The sequence below is a fragment of the Ornithorhynchus anatinus genome, unplaced genomic scaffold (genome assembly GCF_004115215.2).
Source record: "Ornithorhynchus anatinus isolate Pmale09 unplaced genomic scaffold, mOrnAna1.pri.v4 scaffold_77_arrow_ctg1, whole genome shotgun sequence".
NCBI classification, from domain to species: Eukaryota; Metazoa; Chordata; class Mammalia; order Monotremata; family Ornithorhynchidae; genus Ornithorhynchus; species Ornithorhynchus anatinus.
Genome location: NW_024396934.1, coordinates 573,480 through 591,617, shown reverse-complemented (window position 1 = coordinate 591,617; position 18,138 = coordinate 573,480). Strand labels below are relative to the sequence as shown.

General features: G+C 51.8%; 1 protein-coding gene across 1 annotated transcript; it reads right to left on the bottom strand.

Annotated features, from left to right (window-relative positions):
- Positions 1 to 618: 618 nt before the first annotated feature.
- LOC100087179 (olfactory receptor 14A16-like) lies at positions 619 to 12,100 on the bottom strand. Its single transcript, XM_029057257.1, has 4 exons — positions 12,072 to 12,100; positions 10,861 to 10,947; positions 1,300 to 1,434; positions 619 to 1,216 (listed from the first exon to the last, which is right to left on the bottom strand). The coding sequence occupies exons 1-4, from the start codon at positions 12,098 to 12,100 to the stop codon at positions 619 to 621; spliced, it is 849 nt and encodes a 282-aa protein (XP_028913090.1).
- Positions 12,101 to 18,138: the final 6,038 nt, after the last annotated feature.

Genomic DNA, 18,138 nt, shown 5'->3' with positions numbered 1-18,138 from the left:
AGCTGGGGTGAGGATGAAAGTGCTTAAGGGGCACACAGCCAAAATAGTTGGCTAACATAGCAGTCAGCAGTGGCTATTGAGGCTGCTCAATCATGACCCAAAGGCACTGCTATGGTACAAAGTTCTGGTCGCTTTGGCCATAAATGGATGGGTAAGAGAATGTATGCTGGCCCCTTATAATGTACTTCACCCCTGACCACCCAAGCACTCAGTCTACTCCGTACCTCAGAGGAAATTGGATTGGCAGGGACAAAGAGGGGAAGGGTGCACTGAGCAGAAGCTGACGTTATAACCCTTTCAGGCATGGTGGTCCTTCATCCTGAGGTCTCAGCAACTGGGTCAGCCATCTTTCTCTGTAGGAGACTCCATCGACACCAGTGATTCTCTTGTGACTGATGCCAAGGGGCGGAAGATCTAGCACCCCCTGGGCTAGAAATGTCCATGACCTCATGGAGAAGGAGGTTCTACCGCCATTTTAGAGGCATTTCCCCGCTATCATTCTCCTCAGAGTGGCCTTCATGTCCTGGTTCCTCAGACTGTAGATGACAAGGTTCAGGGTGGGAGGCACCACCGTGTAGAACACGGACATCAGCAGGTCCACGGCCGAAGGGGAGTCAGTCACGGGCTTGAGGTGGGGAAAGGCCTGTTCATGATGAACAAAGTCATAACGGTGAAGTAGGGCAGGCAGGTGGAGAAGGCTTTGGCCTGGACCTCAGCAGTCAGCATCTTCAGCACGGCCCAGAAAATGCACATGTACGTGACGACGATGGCAAGGAAATAACCAAAGGTGAGGCCGGCGGAGGAAGTTTTGGCCATAAATTCCTGGAGATTTCTATCAGATCCCGTGAGTCTGATGAGCTGAGGGATATCACAGAAGAACCGAGGGAGGTCGTTAGACCACCAGATGAGGGCGGAGAAGGTGGCAACAGTGTGCGCCATGGTGCTCAGTGTACCAAAGAACCATGAGGCGGCCGCCATTTTTACCCAGGTCCCATCGTCCATGATAACCTCATAGTGCAGGGGGTGGCAGATGGCTGCAAAATGGTCAAAGGACATCGCTGTGAGCAGGGGTGTCTCTGCACAGGAACACAGTATGAACGCAAACACTTGGAAAGCACAGCCCAGAAACGAGATGGAGCGGTTGTCGGTCAGGGAGTTGAGGATGGATTTGGGGGTGGTGACATAGATGTAGCAGAGGTCAAGGATGGACAGGTGCCTGAAGAAGAAATACATATAGGTGTGGAGGCGCCAGTCAAGGGCAGTGACGGTGACTATGAGGAGATTCCCCGTCAGGGCCACCGGGTAGCCAGGAGGAACAGAGTGGCCTGGACCAGCTGCAGCTCCCAGACCTCCGAGAATCTCAGGATGAGGAATTCAATCATAGCCATGCTATTGGCCTTTTTTACGGGGAAGATGTTTTCCAGCCTGAGGGAACTAAAGGACCGTGGAGAATGAGAAGGGTGGTGGAGAACAGGAAGATCAAGAGGAACCATTCCGCCTCCCATGTGCACTCACACAGTTTTGATCCCTCCTGGTCCTGATGCGCTAAAGAATTCCTGACATTCCTTTACTGCCCTCACCTTTGTGTGTCCACCAAGAAGCAGCATGATGTAGTGGATATAGCATGAGCCTGGGAGTCAGAACAAATCCCTTTCTGCCACTTATCTGCTGTGTGGACTTGGGTGAGTCATTTGACTTCTCTATGCCTCACTTCCCTCGTCTGTAAAATGGGGATTAAGATTGCGAGCCCCTCGTTGAACAGGGGCTGTGTCCAACCCAATTTGCATGTATATACCCCAGCATTTAGTACAGTGTCTGGCACTTAGTAAGTGCTTAACAAATACCACTAGACCCTCTCTGAGTTGATTTTTAAGGTGTGGAGGAGGAATCACATGAGCAGGCTGGAGTTGCCTCTATAGTCTATTCAGGGCCTTTTTTTTCAGCCCTATTTGTTAAGCACTTACTATGTGCCAGACATTGTACTAAATGCTGGGGTAGATCCATGCTAATTAGATTGGACACAGTCCAAGTCGCACATGGGGCTCACAATCTTAATCCTCATTCTACAGATGAGGTAACTGAGGCAATGAGGAGTGAAGTCAGTTACACAGTCAAGATCACACAGCCGACAAGTGGCAGAGCTGGGATTAGAACCCATATCCTTCTGACTGCTAGATTCCTGCACTCTCCACTAGGTCACCCTGCTTCCTGGTCAGGTAGAAAAACTGGAAGCCACTGGATACGGCGACGAATGCCCCTGTTGGTCTCCACCTGCCTCAGTTGTATCCCTTCCACTACTTACTGGATCCAACGTCATTGAATTTTGGTCATTCCAGGAAGAGGAAGGGGTGGGAATCCTGCTAGGAGGCAGACAACCCAGGTAGCCTACTTTTCTGTAAATATGTTTATAACTGTCCCACCTCCCAGAGTATAAACTCCTTGCCTTATGACTATTTTGTTCTTTCACAAGCACACTGTACAGATCCTAGTAAGCCATATATAAATTGCCAGTATTATTACTGCTTCTACTACTATGACCTCTGTTACACCTATCACTATCATTACTACATCTACTAATACTTGTTCCCGATTGAATCGGCCACCACATGGACTCGGGAGCTCCTCTCCCTTGCAGCGAAGCCTTGCACCGCCCGGCCCCTATTCCCGGATAGCTCTCTGGCTGCAGATCGCCGACTCATCTGCGCCGGGCCCGCCTCTCCTGGGAGCTGAGCCTTGAGACCGCCCGGCCCCTTGGATCCATCGCCACATGGGCTGGGGATCTCTGCTCCCTTGGAGGTGAGCTCCGGACCGCTGGGCCCCTTGTTCCCGACTGAATCGGCCGCCACATGGACTCGGGAGCTCCTCTCCCTTGCAGCGGAGCCTTGCACCCCCCGGCCCCTATCCCCGGCAAGCCCTTCGGCTGCCGCTCGCTGACTAATCCGCGCCGCCACCGCCTCTCCCGGGAGCTGCGCCTTGGACCGCCCGGACCCGCGCCCGCCTCAACCCTTCGCAACCCGGACCTCCGCACCCCCTCTCAAGGACTCCGACACTAAGGATCGCCCCCCACCCCGCCCCCGCAGACCCCCGAGCCATTAGCTCCCATTCTGCTCCCCCGCTTGGGCCTGGGGACTTTGTGCTCCCCTGCTTGGCCCTGGGGACACTGTGCTCCCCTGCTCGGAACTGGGGACATTGTGTTCCCCTGGGGATATTGTGCTCCCCTGCTCGGCCCCGGAGACACTGTGCTCCCCTGCTCGGAACTGGGGACATTGTGCTCCCCTGGGGATATCGTGCTCCCCTGCTTGGCTCTGGGGACATTTTGTCCCCCTGATCGGGCCCGGGGATACTGTGCTCCCCAACCGCCTTTCCCCTACTCCGCCCGAAGCGGCCGTTTTGGGAAGCCCTCAATCCCTCTTCCCCCGTGAGGTGATTCATCTCCCCGCCCCCGCCCCGGGCGACGAGGTCCTTGTTCTCACCGTGTTACCTTACCTTAGCCGCCGCCTACGTCCGCAACCCACCCCGGACATCCTCAGGGCTCCCGCCGCCGCCCCAACGACATTTGGACATGAGCCCGGAGACTCTCCTTGCCGCTAGCCTTTTGACTTTGATTTTGATCAAGTCGACCCTTAGTCAAGTCGACCCCCGACCCTGGTCATCACCTGCTTATTAATACTATTCTATTGTAGCATACTGTATCATATTACTATAGTGCCGATTTCACATGTTATCATTAATTGTTGTCAGAGCTGCCACCTACCTCCCTGGCCTCACCATGTCCTTCCACCCCCGCTCCTCCTTCCTGCCCCTCCCAATCCTCTCCTTCCCCTTCCCCTCTCTTGCCCAGCTCTTTCCCGCTGTCTCCTCTGCCCACCCTCCCTCTCCCCTCCCCCGCCCTAGAACCCCACTTTACCAGCGCCACCCCTCTTCCCCCTCCCCCTACGCTCCTCCCCACCAAACTCCCGCCTCCACCCCTCCCTCTTCCCCACCCATGCCCCATCCAGTCCTCCTGTCCCACCGCCACCGCGCCTCCCCCTCTCCCCGCCCAGGGCCCCGCCACCTCGTTCCCATCCAAACCCTCCCCTCCCCCCGCTCCCCTCCTTCTTCTCCCCTTGCACCCACAGCTACTTTCAAGTGTGGCCTCTGGAAGCCCCGCTCCATTACAGGTAAACTACCTTTCATCCATGACCTTTTCCTTTCCCGCTCTCTCCTCCTCCTCGCCCTTACGGAAACCTGGCTCACTTCTGATGACACGGTCTCCGCCGCTGCTCTCTCCAGCGGAGGCCTCTCCTTCTCCCACTCCCCCAGACTCACTGGAAGGGGAGGAGGCGTCGGCTTCCTCCTCTTACCCCGTTGCCGCTTCTGCACTATCCCTCCTCCCCCTTCCCTCTCCTTCCCCTCCTTTGAAGCCCACATCATTCGCCTCTACCACCCCCTCCAGATACTTGTAGCTGTCATCTACCGCCCTCCTGGTCCCACCTCCGACTTCTTCAACCACCTAGACCCCTTTCTCACCTTCCTTCTCTCCTTCTCTCTCCCCACTCTGATCCTCGGAGACATCAACATCCACATGGATGTACCCGGTGACTCCTCTGCCGCCCCGCCTGCTATCGCTCCTCGACTCTGCCGACCTCCTGCTCCACCATACCTCGCCCACTCACCGACTCGGTCACAGCCTCGATCTCATCATCTCCTACCGCTGCACTACCTCCTCCCTCACCAACTCTGAAATCCCTCTCTCGGACCATAACCTTCTCACCTGCCTCATCTCACACATTCCCTCCCCCTACAAATCTTTGCTACTCCCCCACAGAGACCTCCGCTTTCTTGATCCCATCCATCTCTCCAAAAGCATCTCTTCCCACCTTGCGCCCCTGACCTCTCTTCCCACTCTCGATGATCAGGTCACCGCGCTCAACTCCACCCTCTCTACTCATCTCAACTCTCTCGCCCCCCTTTCCCTCCGTTGCTCTCGCTCCACTAACCCACAGCCCTAGATCACTGCCTCTGTCTGCCTCCTACGCTCCTATGCTCGGACTGCCAAGCGCTGCTGGCGAAGATCCAAGCACCAAGCCAACCTTATCCATTGCAAATTTATCCTTTCCTGCCTTAACTCTGCCCTCTCCTCCGCCAGGCAAAACTTCTTCTCCTCCCTCATCGACACCCATGCCCGTCACACCCGCCAATTATTCCGGACCTTTTAACTCTCTCCTTAGGCCCCCTGTTCCTCCCCTTCCCCCATCCCTCAACCCCAGTGATCTGGCCACCTACTTCATCACGAAAATTAACACAATCAGGTCTGAACTCCCCAAGGTCACCTCTCCCCCTCTTGCCTCGCCCCCCCAACCCTCTCCCCTACTTTCCCATCCTTCCCTGCAGTATCCTCAGAGGAGATCTCCTCCCTCCTCGCAAGTGCCGCCCCCCTCCACCTGTGCCTCGGACCCAATTTCCGTTCACCTTATGAAAACCATTGCCCCTGCCCTCTGCCCCTCCTTAACTTTTATCTTTAACCGCTCACTCTCCAATGGCTTCTTCCCCTCTGCCTTCAAACATCCCCACGTCTCCCCCATCCTAAAAATACCCTCTCTCCAGCCCACCTCCCCTTCCATTTACCGCCCTATCTCCCTACTACCCTTCTTTTCCAAGATCCTAGAACGAGTCGTCTACACTCGCTGCTTACAATTCCTTAACTCCCATTCTCTTCTGGACCCCCTCCAATCTGGCTTCCGTCCCCTCCACTCTACCGAAACTGCTCTCTCTATGGTCACCCATGACGTCCTTTTTACCAAATCCAATGGCTCCTACTCTATTCTAATCCTCCTTGGCCTCTCAGCTGCCTTTGACACTGTCGACCATCCCCTTCTCCCCCACACCGTATCTCACTTTGGCTTCACGGACTCCGTCCTCTCCTGGTTCTCCTCTTATCTCTCTGGCCGGTCATTCTCGGTCTCCTTCGCAGGCTCCTCCTCCCCCTCCCATTCTCTAACTTTTGGGGTTCCCCAAGGGTCAGTTCTTGGCCCTCTTCTGTTCTCCCTCTACACTCACTCCCTTGGTGCACTCATTTGCTCTCACGGCTTCAACTATCACCTCTATGCAGATGACACACAGATCTACATCTCTGCCCCGTCCTCTCCACCTCCCTTCAGGCTCGTATCTCCTCCTGCCTCCAAGACGTCTCCACCTGGATGTCGGCCCGCCACCTAAAACTCAACATGAGCAAAGCTGAGCTCCTCATCTTCCCTCCCAAGTCCTGTCCTCTCCCTGACTTCGCTATCACTGTGGATGGTACGACCATCCTTCCCGTCTCTCAGGCCCGCAACCTCGATGTCATCTTTGACTCGGCTCTCTCGTTCACCCCATACATCCGATCTGTCACCAAAACCTGCCGGTCTCACCTTTATAATATAGCCAAGATCCGCCTTTCTTCTCCACCCATACGTCTATCTTACTGTTACGGGCTCTCGTAATATCCCGGCTAGATTACTTTGTCAGCCTGCTGTCTGATCTCCCTTCCTCCTCTCTCTTCCCGCTCCAGTCTATTCTTCACTCTGCTGCCCGGCTCATCTTCCTGCAGAAACGCTCTGGGCATGTCACTCCCCTTCTTAAAAACCTCCAGTGGTTACCTATCAACCTCCACGCAAAATAAAATCTTTTCACTCTAGGCTTCAAGGCTCTCCATCACCTTGCCCCCTCCTACCTCTCCTCCCTTCTCTCTTTCCACTGCCCACCTCGCACACTCCGCTCCTCTGCCGCCCACCTCCTCACCGTCCCCCGTTCTCCCCTATCCCGCCGTCGACCCCTGGGCCACGCCCTCCCGCGGTCCTGGAATGCCCTCCCTCCTCACCTCCGCCAAACTAATTCTCTTCCCCTCTTCAAAATCCTACTTACAGCTCACCTCCTCCAAGAGGCCTTCCCAAACTGAGCTCCCCTTCTCCCTCTACTCCCTCTACCGCCCCCCTTCACCTCTCCGCAGCTAAACCCTCTTTTCCCCCCTTTCCCTCTCCCTTCCCATCCCCTTAGCACTGTACTCGTCTGCTCAACTGTATATATTTTCATTACCCTATTTATTTTGTTAATGAAATGTACATCGCCTTGATTCTATTTATTTGCTATTGTTTTAAGGAGATGTTCATCCACTCAATTCTATTTATTGCTATTGTTCTTGTCTGTCCGTCTCCCCCGATTAGACTGTAAGCCCATCAAAGGGCAGGGATTGTCTCTGTTACCGATTTGTACATTCCAAGCGCTTAGTACAGTGCTCTGCACATAGTAAGCCGTCAATAAATACTGTTGAATAATACTGCTGCCTCTACTACAACTACCTTTAGTATTATTCCTCTTACATTTATTAATAATAATAATGTTGGTATTTGTTAAGCATTTACTATGTGCCGAGCACTGTTCTAAGCGCTGGGGTAGACACAGGGGAATCAGGTTGTCCCACGTGGGGCTCACAGTCAATCCCCATTTTACAGATGAGGTAACTGAGGCACCGAGAAGTTAAGTGACTTGCCCAAAGTCACACAACTGACAAGTGGCCGAGCCGGGATTTGAACCCATGACCTCTGACTCCAAAGCCCGTGCTCTTTCCACTGAGCCATGCTGCTTCTCTATTTATATTAATATTTATTTATATTCATTAATGCTACTACCTCCATTACATCTGCTATTACTATCACAACTATTACCTCTGTTAACACTACTGCTTTACTACATTCACTATTATTCTTATTAATAGCAATAATAATGATAGCAATAATAATAATGATAATAGTGCTCCTCAATCACTGTTCTAAATGATGAGGTACATACCAGTTAATTGGTTTGCATACTGTCCCTGTCCCAGATGGGACTCACAGTCTAAGTAGAAGGGAGAACAGATCTTGAATCACCATTTTCCAGTTGAGGAAACTGAGGCATAGACAAGTGACTTGCCCAAGGTCACAGAGTGAATGAGTGGCAGAACTGGGATGCAAACCCAGAATCTCTGAATCTGTGTTGTATTCTCCCAAGTAGATTCGAGCTAATCATATTGACCACACTCCATGTCCCACGTCGGACTCACTGTCTTCCTCCTTGTTTTACAGATGAGAGAACTGAGGCACAGAGAAGTGAAGTGATTTGCCTAAGGTCGCATAACAGAGGAGTGGCAGAGCCAGGATTAGAGTCCAGGTCCTCTCTATGGTCAGGGAATGAGCCTACAAACTCTGTCGTATTGTACTCTCCCAAGTGCTTTGTACAGTGCTCTGCACATGGTAAGCACTCAAAAAATATGACATTGATTTGTGGAAGATCACCAAACTTGTTTCCAGGGGGACCCCGGCCTATGTTTCAGAGCTACTGCATTCTCCTCCAGAGCACCTAAGAGCCTCAAGTGGCATATTATTCAACAAATCAATCGCTCAATGGACCATTGTTACTTATCGAATGCTGATTGAGTGCAGAACATGGCATTAGGTGCTTCGGAGATCTATCAATCAATCGATCAAGTGACAAGGAGCTTACAGTCTAGAAGAATAGACAGTCAGGCAAAGGTATTCATGGAGTGCTTACTGTGTGTAGAGCACAGTACTAAGCACAGGGTGAAGACAATACAGCAAGACTTGGTAGACAGATTCCCTGCCCACAGTGAGCATCCAGTCTAGTGTCTATTCTGACCAGTAGAAAGCCAGGCTTTACAGTAAGAAACCACAAGAATGAGACAGAAAGCTAGTTGGAAAGACTATGGATGTAGCTATAATCAATCAATTGTTCTTATTGAGTACTTACTGTATGCAGACCACAGTGTTCTAAGCACTAACTCTAACCCCCACCTCTAAACTGCAAGCTCCAAGTTGACCAACTCCGTCATATTGTACTCTCCCAAGAGCTTAGTACAGAGCTCTGCACACCAGAAGTGCTCAATAAATACCATTGATTGACTAATTTCTCTAGACTGTAAGCTCCTTGTGGACATGGATTACAATAATAATAATAATAATGTTGATATTTGTTAAGAATTTACTCTGTGCCAAGCACTATTCTAAGCGCTGGGGTAGATACAAGGTAGTCGGGTTGTCCCTCGTGGGGCTCACAGTCTTCATCCCCATTTTAGAGATGAGGTAACTGAGCCACAGAGAAGGTAAATAATAATAATGGGGGTATTTGTTAAGCGCTTACTATCTGCAGAGCACTGTTCTAAGCGCTAGGGTAGATACAGGGTAATCAGGTTGCCCCACATGAGGCTCACAGTTTTAATCCCCATTTTACAGATGAGGTAACTGAGGCACAGAGAAGTTAAGTGACTTGCCCACAGTCACACAGCTGACAAGCGGCAGAGCCGGGATTCGAACCCATGACCTCTGACTCCCAGGCCCGGGCTCTTTCCACTGAGCCACGCTGCTTTGCCCAAGGTCACACAGCTGACAGGTGGCGGAGCTGGGATTAGAACCCATGACCTCTGACTCCCAAGCCTTTGCTCTTTCCACTAAACCATGCTGTGGATTGTGTCTGCCAACTCTATTATACTATACACTCTCAAGCACTTAGTACAGAGTGCTACAAACAGGAAATACTCCATAAATATCATTGATGATTGATTGATCTTAGAGCGCTTAGTACAGTGCTCTACACACAGTATGTGCTCAATAAATATGATTGAATAAGTGAATAGCTCTGGAGGAAAAGCATTATCTGTCGCCACTATAGAAGACAGAATACTGGACTGGAAGAAGTACCAGCGTAACCCAGATGGCCATTTCTAATAGTCCGTGGCTTTTTAGAATCCCCTCAGGAATTACAGTCATGCAACCAGGGGAAAAAAGCCTAACCTAATGATGTAATAGTAGTGGTATTTGTTAAGTATTTACTTTGTGCCAAGCACTGTATTGAACATTGGGGTAGATGCAGATTGGACACAGTCCCTGGCCCAAATGTTCAGAGAAATCAATCTTTTCTGTATAGACAGTGGTGAGGATTTTGTTGGTTATCATATACGGTAGGCACTCAAAGATGCCCAGGACTGTGACAAGTGCTGGGGAGAGGTGAGATGATAAGGGAAGCAGCGTTGCCTAATGGATAGAGCACGGGCCTAGGAGTCAGAAGGATCTGCCTTCTAATCCCGGTTCTGCCTCTTGTCTGCTGTGTGACCTTGGGCAAGTCATTCAACCTCTCTGTACCTGTAGGGGATGTTGTGCCCCGGCTCTGACCCGCCAGAGTTTCAAGGCCAAGGCTGTGTTTTCGCGAGTATGGTATGCGCCCTGGATATGTGCAGATCTAGCTGGTAAACACCTTATCTAAGCTGTTTTGCTTTTGTAGTGATGTCATGCGGCATATAAAGGGGTGGCTCTGGTTAGGCAGGGGGTGGTGTGTCTCCTGTGCCCTGCCGCCACCCAGGGCTGTCCCGTAAGTAATTTCCCCAAATAAACCACTTTTATATAGATCTCACTAAACCTGACTGGCGTGGTCTGCTTCCTTTTCCGGAATCTGGGCAACTCGACGGCGTGTGCCGTTACAATTGGCGTAGTCGGCAGGATTCCGAAAAAGGAAGCATGGGGAAAGGGACGTTGCCGGAGGGAGTCCCAGAATGGTCGGCCACTTCGATGTGGACGAAGGCAGCCTAAATGATTGATGGGTGGGGCTCCCCACGGGAGGATGGGGAGGGCCCTAAGATCCCCGCTAGGTTAGTAAATCTCCTGACGGAGGGAGCGGGGATGGCGCCAGCGAAGGAATGGCGCCGAGGGGCCGAGGCCATGGCCTGCCTTCTCTTGTGGGCTGTCAGACTAATTGCGGAGGCACAAATGCGGGCGGAGTACTGCAGTAGAAAGTGAAATAGCTCAGACACCTAACGAATTAGCTCGGGGACGGGATGTGAGTACGGCTACCCACCTGCTAACCTCCGAGTCATCGGAAAGGTCGGAGGAGCAGGGGAATTTAGCATGTAGGTTTGTGCGGGCAGAGGCCCGGATGATTGCACTAGAAAGTGAAATAGCTCAGAGGCGAGACGAATTAGCACGGGAATGGGATGTGAGTACGTCTACTACTCTGGTAGCCTCCGAGTTATCAAAGAGGCTGGAAGAGCAGGGGAGAAAACGAGGGAATTTAGCATGTAGGTTTGTGCGGTTAGGAGGCCGTAGGATGCCTCGCCCGAGAGTGTGCATGATTAATGCGCCCCCGGGGTGGGATGCAAAGGCCTGGAAGCCTTGGGAGGGGGACAGTGAGGACACGGAGGAAGAAGACGAAGTGAGAGCAACTGGGGAGGGTGGCCGACCCTACTCTGGTCTGTGCCCGCCGAGGGCACGCCCTATCGTGACGCGGAGGTTTGAGGGACAGCGCGTTGCTGACGATGGGGGAAGGGATCGGAATAGCACGGAAGAGAATGTACCCATTTGGGATTACGCCCCGGCAGAGCTGATAGAGCTTGCCTCTCCGTTCCAACAGAAGGGGCGAGAGACTCTAGCCGCCTGGCTAGTGAGTGCGCCAACGAGATTGTGGGGCGGATGTAGGCGAGGTGGAGCGGACGGGAGGAGAGCCGGGATGGTCCCGTCCGCGGGATGGACCGACAGGCCCCAGGACCTACCCCAAAGAGGGAGCGGGGGGGGGGGGGGTGAGGGTCATCCCTACACAGCGGTGGAGACATCTCCTTCGTGCGGGAACCCCGCGAGAAAGGATTAATCAACAACCTAATGTAGTCATTAGGCTGGGCACAACGGGGCTACGCCCGCCACAGCAGTGTCGACCCTTCGATTCGTCCCTGCCCCGGCTCCTCCCCGCCCCCCGCGATGGTAGAAGAGGGGTAGGTGGCGGAGGAGGGCTGGTTCTCGCCCCAGCCCCTCCCCTAGGGGTGGTGTTGGAGGAGGGCTGGTTCTTATCCCAGCCCCACCCCTGGGGGTGGAGGCGGAGGAGGGCTGGTTCTCGCCCTAGCCCCTCCCCTGGGGGTGGAGGCGGAGGGGGGCTGGTTCTTAGCCCCTTAGCCTCCCGTCCCCTGTATTGACTGGCAAAGAGGGGAGCCCAGTGGGACTGAGGGACTACACAACAGCAAGCATTTGAGAAGGTTGAAGTGCCAGTAGCGCAAATACAGGCCTTAGGCACCTGTATACCCGAAGTCCCATTCTCTCTGGGTGCCCATGTCGATGATGCTGGCATGGGCTGGGCCCTATCGTATACCAGCCCGGAGGGCCGTATCCCCTTAGGGTTCTGGTCACAGGTACGGAAGGGGGTCAAGGGACGGTATACTGCCATTGGGAAGCAGTTGAATGCCATATACCTGGCCTTACAACGAGTAGAGCCCTGGACTGGGGCTACAGAAGTCACCGTGCACACAACCTGCCCCATAGCTGGGTGGGTGCATGCCTTATTTGGACGTCCTTTATCAGCCGTAACTCAGGCACAAATGCTGTTAAAATGGCATGCATATTTACAATAAAGAGGACCATTATCACGCAGCCCCCCTCTGTGGAATTACAACGCCTACTGGGGCCCGTGCAGGTTGTAGACCCGGAGGTGCCACCCACTCCAGGGGATATAGAGCCTCCACCTCGGGTCCATGAGGGTATAGGGACTATTCCTGAGATGGCATGGTATACTGATGGGTCATGTAGAGGTAGGCCCCCGCGTTGGTCAGCTGTAGCTGTACAACCCTGCACTGATATCGTGTGGTTGGAAGAGGGGGATGGTAAGAGTAGTCAGTGGGGCGAGTTGCGTGCCGCCAGGCTGGTTCTTACCCACAAGCCATTACCCTTATCTCTTCGTACAGACGGCTGGGCAGTGTATCGAGGTTTTACTATGTGGATGGAACAGTGGAAGCGTGAGGCCTGGTCGATCGGGAGTAAGCCCTTGTGGGGAGCAGATATGTGGAGCGACATTTGAGCCCAGAGAGCCACTGCCACAGATGATCTCACGGTGTATCATGTCCCAGTACACTGTAATACAACACCCTCTGGTAATCAGGAGGTGGATGCTATTGCCCAGATGCACATTATAGTGCCCTCTAGCCCGAGAGAAATGGCAGACTGGGTCCACCGTCGTAGTGGACATAGAAGAATAATAATAATGTTGGTATTTGTTAAGCGCTTACTATGTGCCGAGCACTGTTCTAAGCGCTGGAGTAGACATAGGGGAATCAGGTTGTCCCACGTGGGGCTCACAGTCTTAATCCCCATTTTACAGATGAGGGAACTGAGGCACAGAGAAGTTAAGTGACTTGCCCACAGTCACAAAGCTGACAAGTGGCAGAGCTGGGATTCGAACTCATGAGCCCTGACTCCAAAGCCCATGCTCTTTCCACTGAGCCACACTGCTTCTCCAAAGCGGGATGGCGGAATGCACAGGCTTACGGCTCACTCTCGGTGTGCTAGAAGAAGCAGTTGCGCAATGTCCGGTGTGCTCTAGCCTGAGACCTAGAGCTGTCCCCAGGGGCTTGGGCCATAGCTACCGCTGTGATATACCTACTCAGGCATGGCAAGTTGATTACATGGGGCCACTCCCGATTAGTGAATGGCAGAAATATGCCTTTACTTGTGTGGACACAGCCACTGGACTTCTACAGGCATTCCCTAGTGGGAAAGCTAATCAAAATACTATCTTTCGGAGCCTCTGCTGGGTCACCCCTCACTCAAGGGGTGGACCAAAGTGTTGCCCGAAGCACTGCAGGCCATCAATACAGTCCCTAAGGGGGATAAGTCAGCATACGCCTTGTTGCACCAGTCAGCTCCCCCCGTGGACATGGCAATCAAAGCAATTCTGACAACACATCCTGATAGACGGAGAAGACTGCCCCATTCGGGTTCCGTCTAACATGTTGTCTTTTCGCACTCCTTGTGGCTGGACTTGTGCCGGCTACAGGGAACATCTTTCTTTACTGGGCAAGCACCATGGCCTCTGTGATGAACCAGTCTGATTGTTGGGTGTGTGCCCACCTGCCAGTGTCCAGTGTTTCAGGTATCCCGTGGTGGGTATCCCCTCTGCGAGGGACTGACTGGACTGAGGTGCAAGCCTGGGACAGAGTGGTGGCTGCCAGCCTGTGGCCAGTGGAGAGCCGAGGACCCGGACGCAATCACACCTTCAGCAGTAGCCCGACCCGTACCGAGGCTTGGCTGCGAGCCCAAGACCTGCTCAACACCACTCGGAATTTGGACACTTACCAGCTCTGGATGGGTCAGATGTGGGTGACAGCGGGGTCTGGGCAATTAGCTGCCTCTGCCACGCTCTGTTGGGAACAGCAGGAGGACCCGATATGGTGTTTAAGTGTAGCAGGGTCACCCCGTTGCCCCATGCCTCCCTTACGGGTGGGTTGGACCCCCCCCGGTCGCTGTGCAACTACACCTGGCAGGTGAATGGTGCACATTGGCTCGGCTCAAAGAACATGTCTGAGGTCGACCTTGGTCCATTTGGCCCCAAACGGGACACAGTGGAGCTGCGGACCGTATCTGTGGCCATGACTACCTGCAGGTTGGGTGGGCCGATTGCACCATAGGATACGTTTTTCCCAGGGGCAGGTACATAGGCACCTGACAGCCGCAGTTTCAAACCTGCCCCTTGTATGGGCTCGTTGGACCAGAGAGGTATTTCACTGGTATAACCACCTCCTAAACGTATTTACTCCCGGGATAAGTCTAGAATTAGTAATGACGCAAGTAGAAGCTTTGAACGCTTATATGCAAGCTGCTATAAATGATAGTTACCACGGTCTGTCCCTCCTGAACATCGAGGTGGCACATATGCGAAAGGTAGTGTTACAGAACCGCGTGGCCCTCGACATTCTAACTGTGGCCTAAGGGGGAACTTGCGCTAAAGTACATACCACATGCTGTGTATACATTCCAGATGAAGAGGGTAATGTGACTCATTATTTAGAGCACATCCGGTGGGAAATAGAGCACCTTTCTGTCCCCCAGGACAGCATTGACAAGTGGTTGCAGGCATGGGGAGTGGGCTGGAGGCGTTACATGCTTCATGTTCTCTGCTCCTCGCTTGCATGGGTGTATATTGTTGTTGTGGTATGTACCTCCAATGTGTCACCTTTTGTGGGACACACATCGCCTCCCTGATGGTGAAGCCCCTTGTGAACCGCTCAGGGACCTCTGCGGAAGACTATCGGGCTAAGATTATATGAGCGGGTCAGAAGAGGTGGAGTGTAGGGGATGTTGTGCCCCGGCTCTGACCCGCCAGACTTTCAAGGCCAAGGCTGTGTTTTCACGAGTATGGTATGCGCCCTGGATATGTGCAGATCTAGCTGGTAAACACCTTATCTAAGCTGTTTTGCTTTTGTAGTCATGTCATGCGGCATATAAAGGGGTGGCTCTGGTCAGGCGGGGTGTGGTGTTTCTCCTGAGCCCTGCTGCCACCCAGGACTGTCCTGTAAGTAACTTCCCCAAATAAACCACTTTTATATAGATCTCACTAAGCCTGACTGGCGTGGTCTGCTTCCTTTTCCGGAATCTGGGCAACTCGACGGCATGTGCTGTTATAGTACCTCAATTCCTTCATCTGTAAAATGAGGATTAAGACTGTGAGCCCCATGAGGGACAGAGGCTGTGCCCAACCCAATTACTCTGTATCTACCCGAATTATATTGTAACTACCCCACTGCTTAGTACAGTCTCAGGCACATAGTAAACTCTTAACGAATCCCACAAGTATTATTATATCAGACACCATCCCTGTTGTAGCACCGTGGCTCAGTGGAAAGAGCACGGGCTTTGGAGTCAGAGATCATGGGTTCGAATCCCGGCTCTGCCACTTGTCAGCTGTGTGACTGTGGGCAAGTCACTTAACTTCTCTGTGCCTCAGTTACCTCATCTGTAAAATGGGGATTAAGATTGTGAGCCCCACGTGGGACAGCCTGATTCCCTTGTGTCTACCCCAGCGCTTAGAACAGTGCTCTGCACATAGTAAGCGCTTAACAAATACCAACATTATTATTATTATTATTATTATTATTATTATTACTTGGGGCACCTAGTCTAAGAGGTAGGGCAAGTAGGTGTCATCCCCATTTTAAAGATCAGAAAATAGAGGAGCACAGTGTATGTGACTTGCCTAAGGTCACCCAGTCTGTCAGTGGCAAAACTGGGATTAGATCAATTGGGTCTCATACCCATATCTGTGGCCTCAGTCTAACCTGCTGGAAGATCCAGATTCCATCTCTCACTTTCCTGAAGTCCTGTTCTCCCTCTGCCAAGAGGACAGGGAGCACTGAAGAGCCTGTGGGGACTGGGGAGAGGAGGGAAGGGAGCGATCGGAGTGACCCAAATCAGAGATGTTTAAGTTACCTCTCTCTGCTGCTGCTACTGTGTAAATGCTGGGAGCCTCTGGTCCCCCTCTAAATGAGTGACTTATCAGAAGGACAACCTCTACGTCTTTGCATGGGCAAGGGTCTCACGGTACATGGGGGAAACCTCGGGATTTATCATCCAGAAACCTTTAGGGACAAGGGTGCTGAAATCCCCTGGAGTCAGCCCACAATGCATCTCTGCATAGACCCAGGGGACACTGCAGTGGAAACAATCACCAGGGGAGAGGGAAGGTGATGTCAACCCTCAAAATCCCCCAGCCCAAATGCCCAAACTGAGAGGATCTGGAGTGAGCGGAGTGAGAGAAGTGAAGGGGAGAGAATGATGCAGGCTCTGGCAGTTTCTGACTTGAAGGCAAATAATATCAATCGATTAGTCGAATTGCTTGAGTGTCTACTGGGAAGCAGTGTGCTCAATGAATAACATTTATTAAGTGCTTATTATGTGCCAAGCACTGTACTAAGCAATGAGGTCCCCCATGGGGCTCACACTCTAAATAAGAGGGAGAACAGGCATTGAGCACCCAGATAGTTGAGGGCCTCTTTTTCCATCTACCTTGCCCCCTGCTTCGTCTTTTCCAATCCTTCTCTCGTTAAAATCACATCTCCTCCAAGAGGCCTCCCCCAAATATGCCCTCTTCTCCACTACTTCCTTTCCATTTTGTTACACCAATGCACTTAGAACTATCCCCTTTAAGCACTTGATATTCCCCCCATCCTCAGCCCCACAGCACTTATGTATTTATCTATAATCTATTTATATTAATGCCTGTCTCCTTCTCTAGACTGTGAGTTCCTTTTGGGCAGGGAATGTGTCTACCAACTCTGTTGTACTCTACCAAGCATTTTGTGCAGTGCTATCCACACAGAAAGCACTCAGTAAATAAAACTGATTGGTTGATTCTCTCTTTGATTGGGTTCCAAGTAAATACTTTTAGAGACTTCAATACCTCCACTAAATAACCTTCTCCCGGTGAGGGTTATTTAGGAGTGATTCTTTTCCTGAGCTCCCCTTTCCTTTCTTTTGTGTGGACCTAGTTTTGAGTTTTTTTTTTTAATAGAATTTGTTAAACACTTACTATGTGCCAGGCACTGTACTATGCTTTGGGGTAGATACAAGCTAATCAGATTGGACACAGTCCCTGTCCTGTATGGGCTAGTTTTTGCGATGTCCACATTTATTATTATTATTATTATTACTACTACTACTAATGGCATTTGTTAAGTGTTTATTATGTGCCAGGCACTGTACTAAGCTCTGGGATGGTTACAAGCAAATCGGGTTGGACAGAGGCCCTGACCCACATGGGGCTCACAGTCTTAATCCCTATTTTACAGATGAGGTAACTGAGGCATGGAGAAATGAAGTGATTTGCCCAGGGTCACACAGCAGATAAGTGGCAGAGCTGGTATTAGAACCCAGGTCTTGTTCTTGTCTGTCTGTCTCCCCCGATTAGACTGTAAGCCCGTCAAACGGCAGGGACTGTCTCTATCTGTTGCCGACTTGTTCATTCCAAGCGCTTAGTACAGTGCTCTGCACTTAGTAAGAGCTCAATAAATACTATTGAATGAAAGATCATTCTGACTCTCAGCCCGCATGCTCTACCCACTAGTCCTCACTGCTTCTTTATTTGCCACTTCTGAGTACATTATTATTATTGCTATTATTATTAATAAGCTCTCCTTGGGAAGGAAATGTGTCTGTGTACATAGAGCAAAGGCCTGGGAATCAGAAGGACCTGGGTTCTAATCCCAGCTCTGCTATTTGTCTGCTGTATGACTTTGGGCAAGTCACTTCACTTCTCTGTGCCTCAGTGACTTCATCTATATAATGGAGATTAAGACTGTGAGCCGTATGAGGGACAGGGACTTAG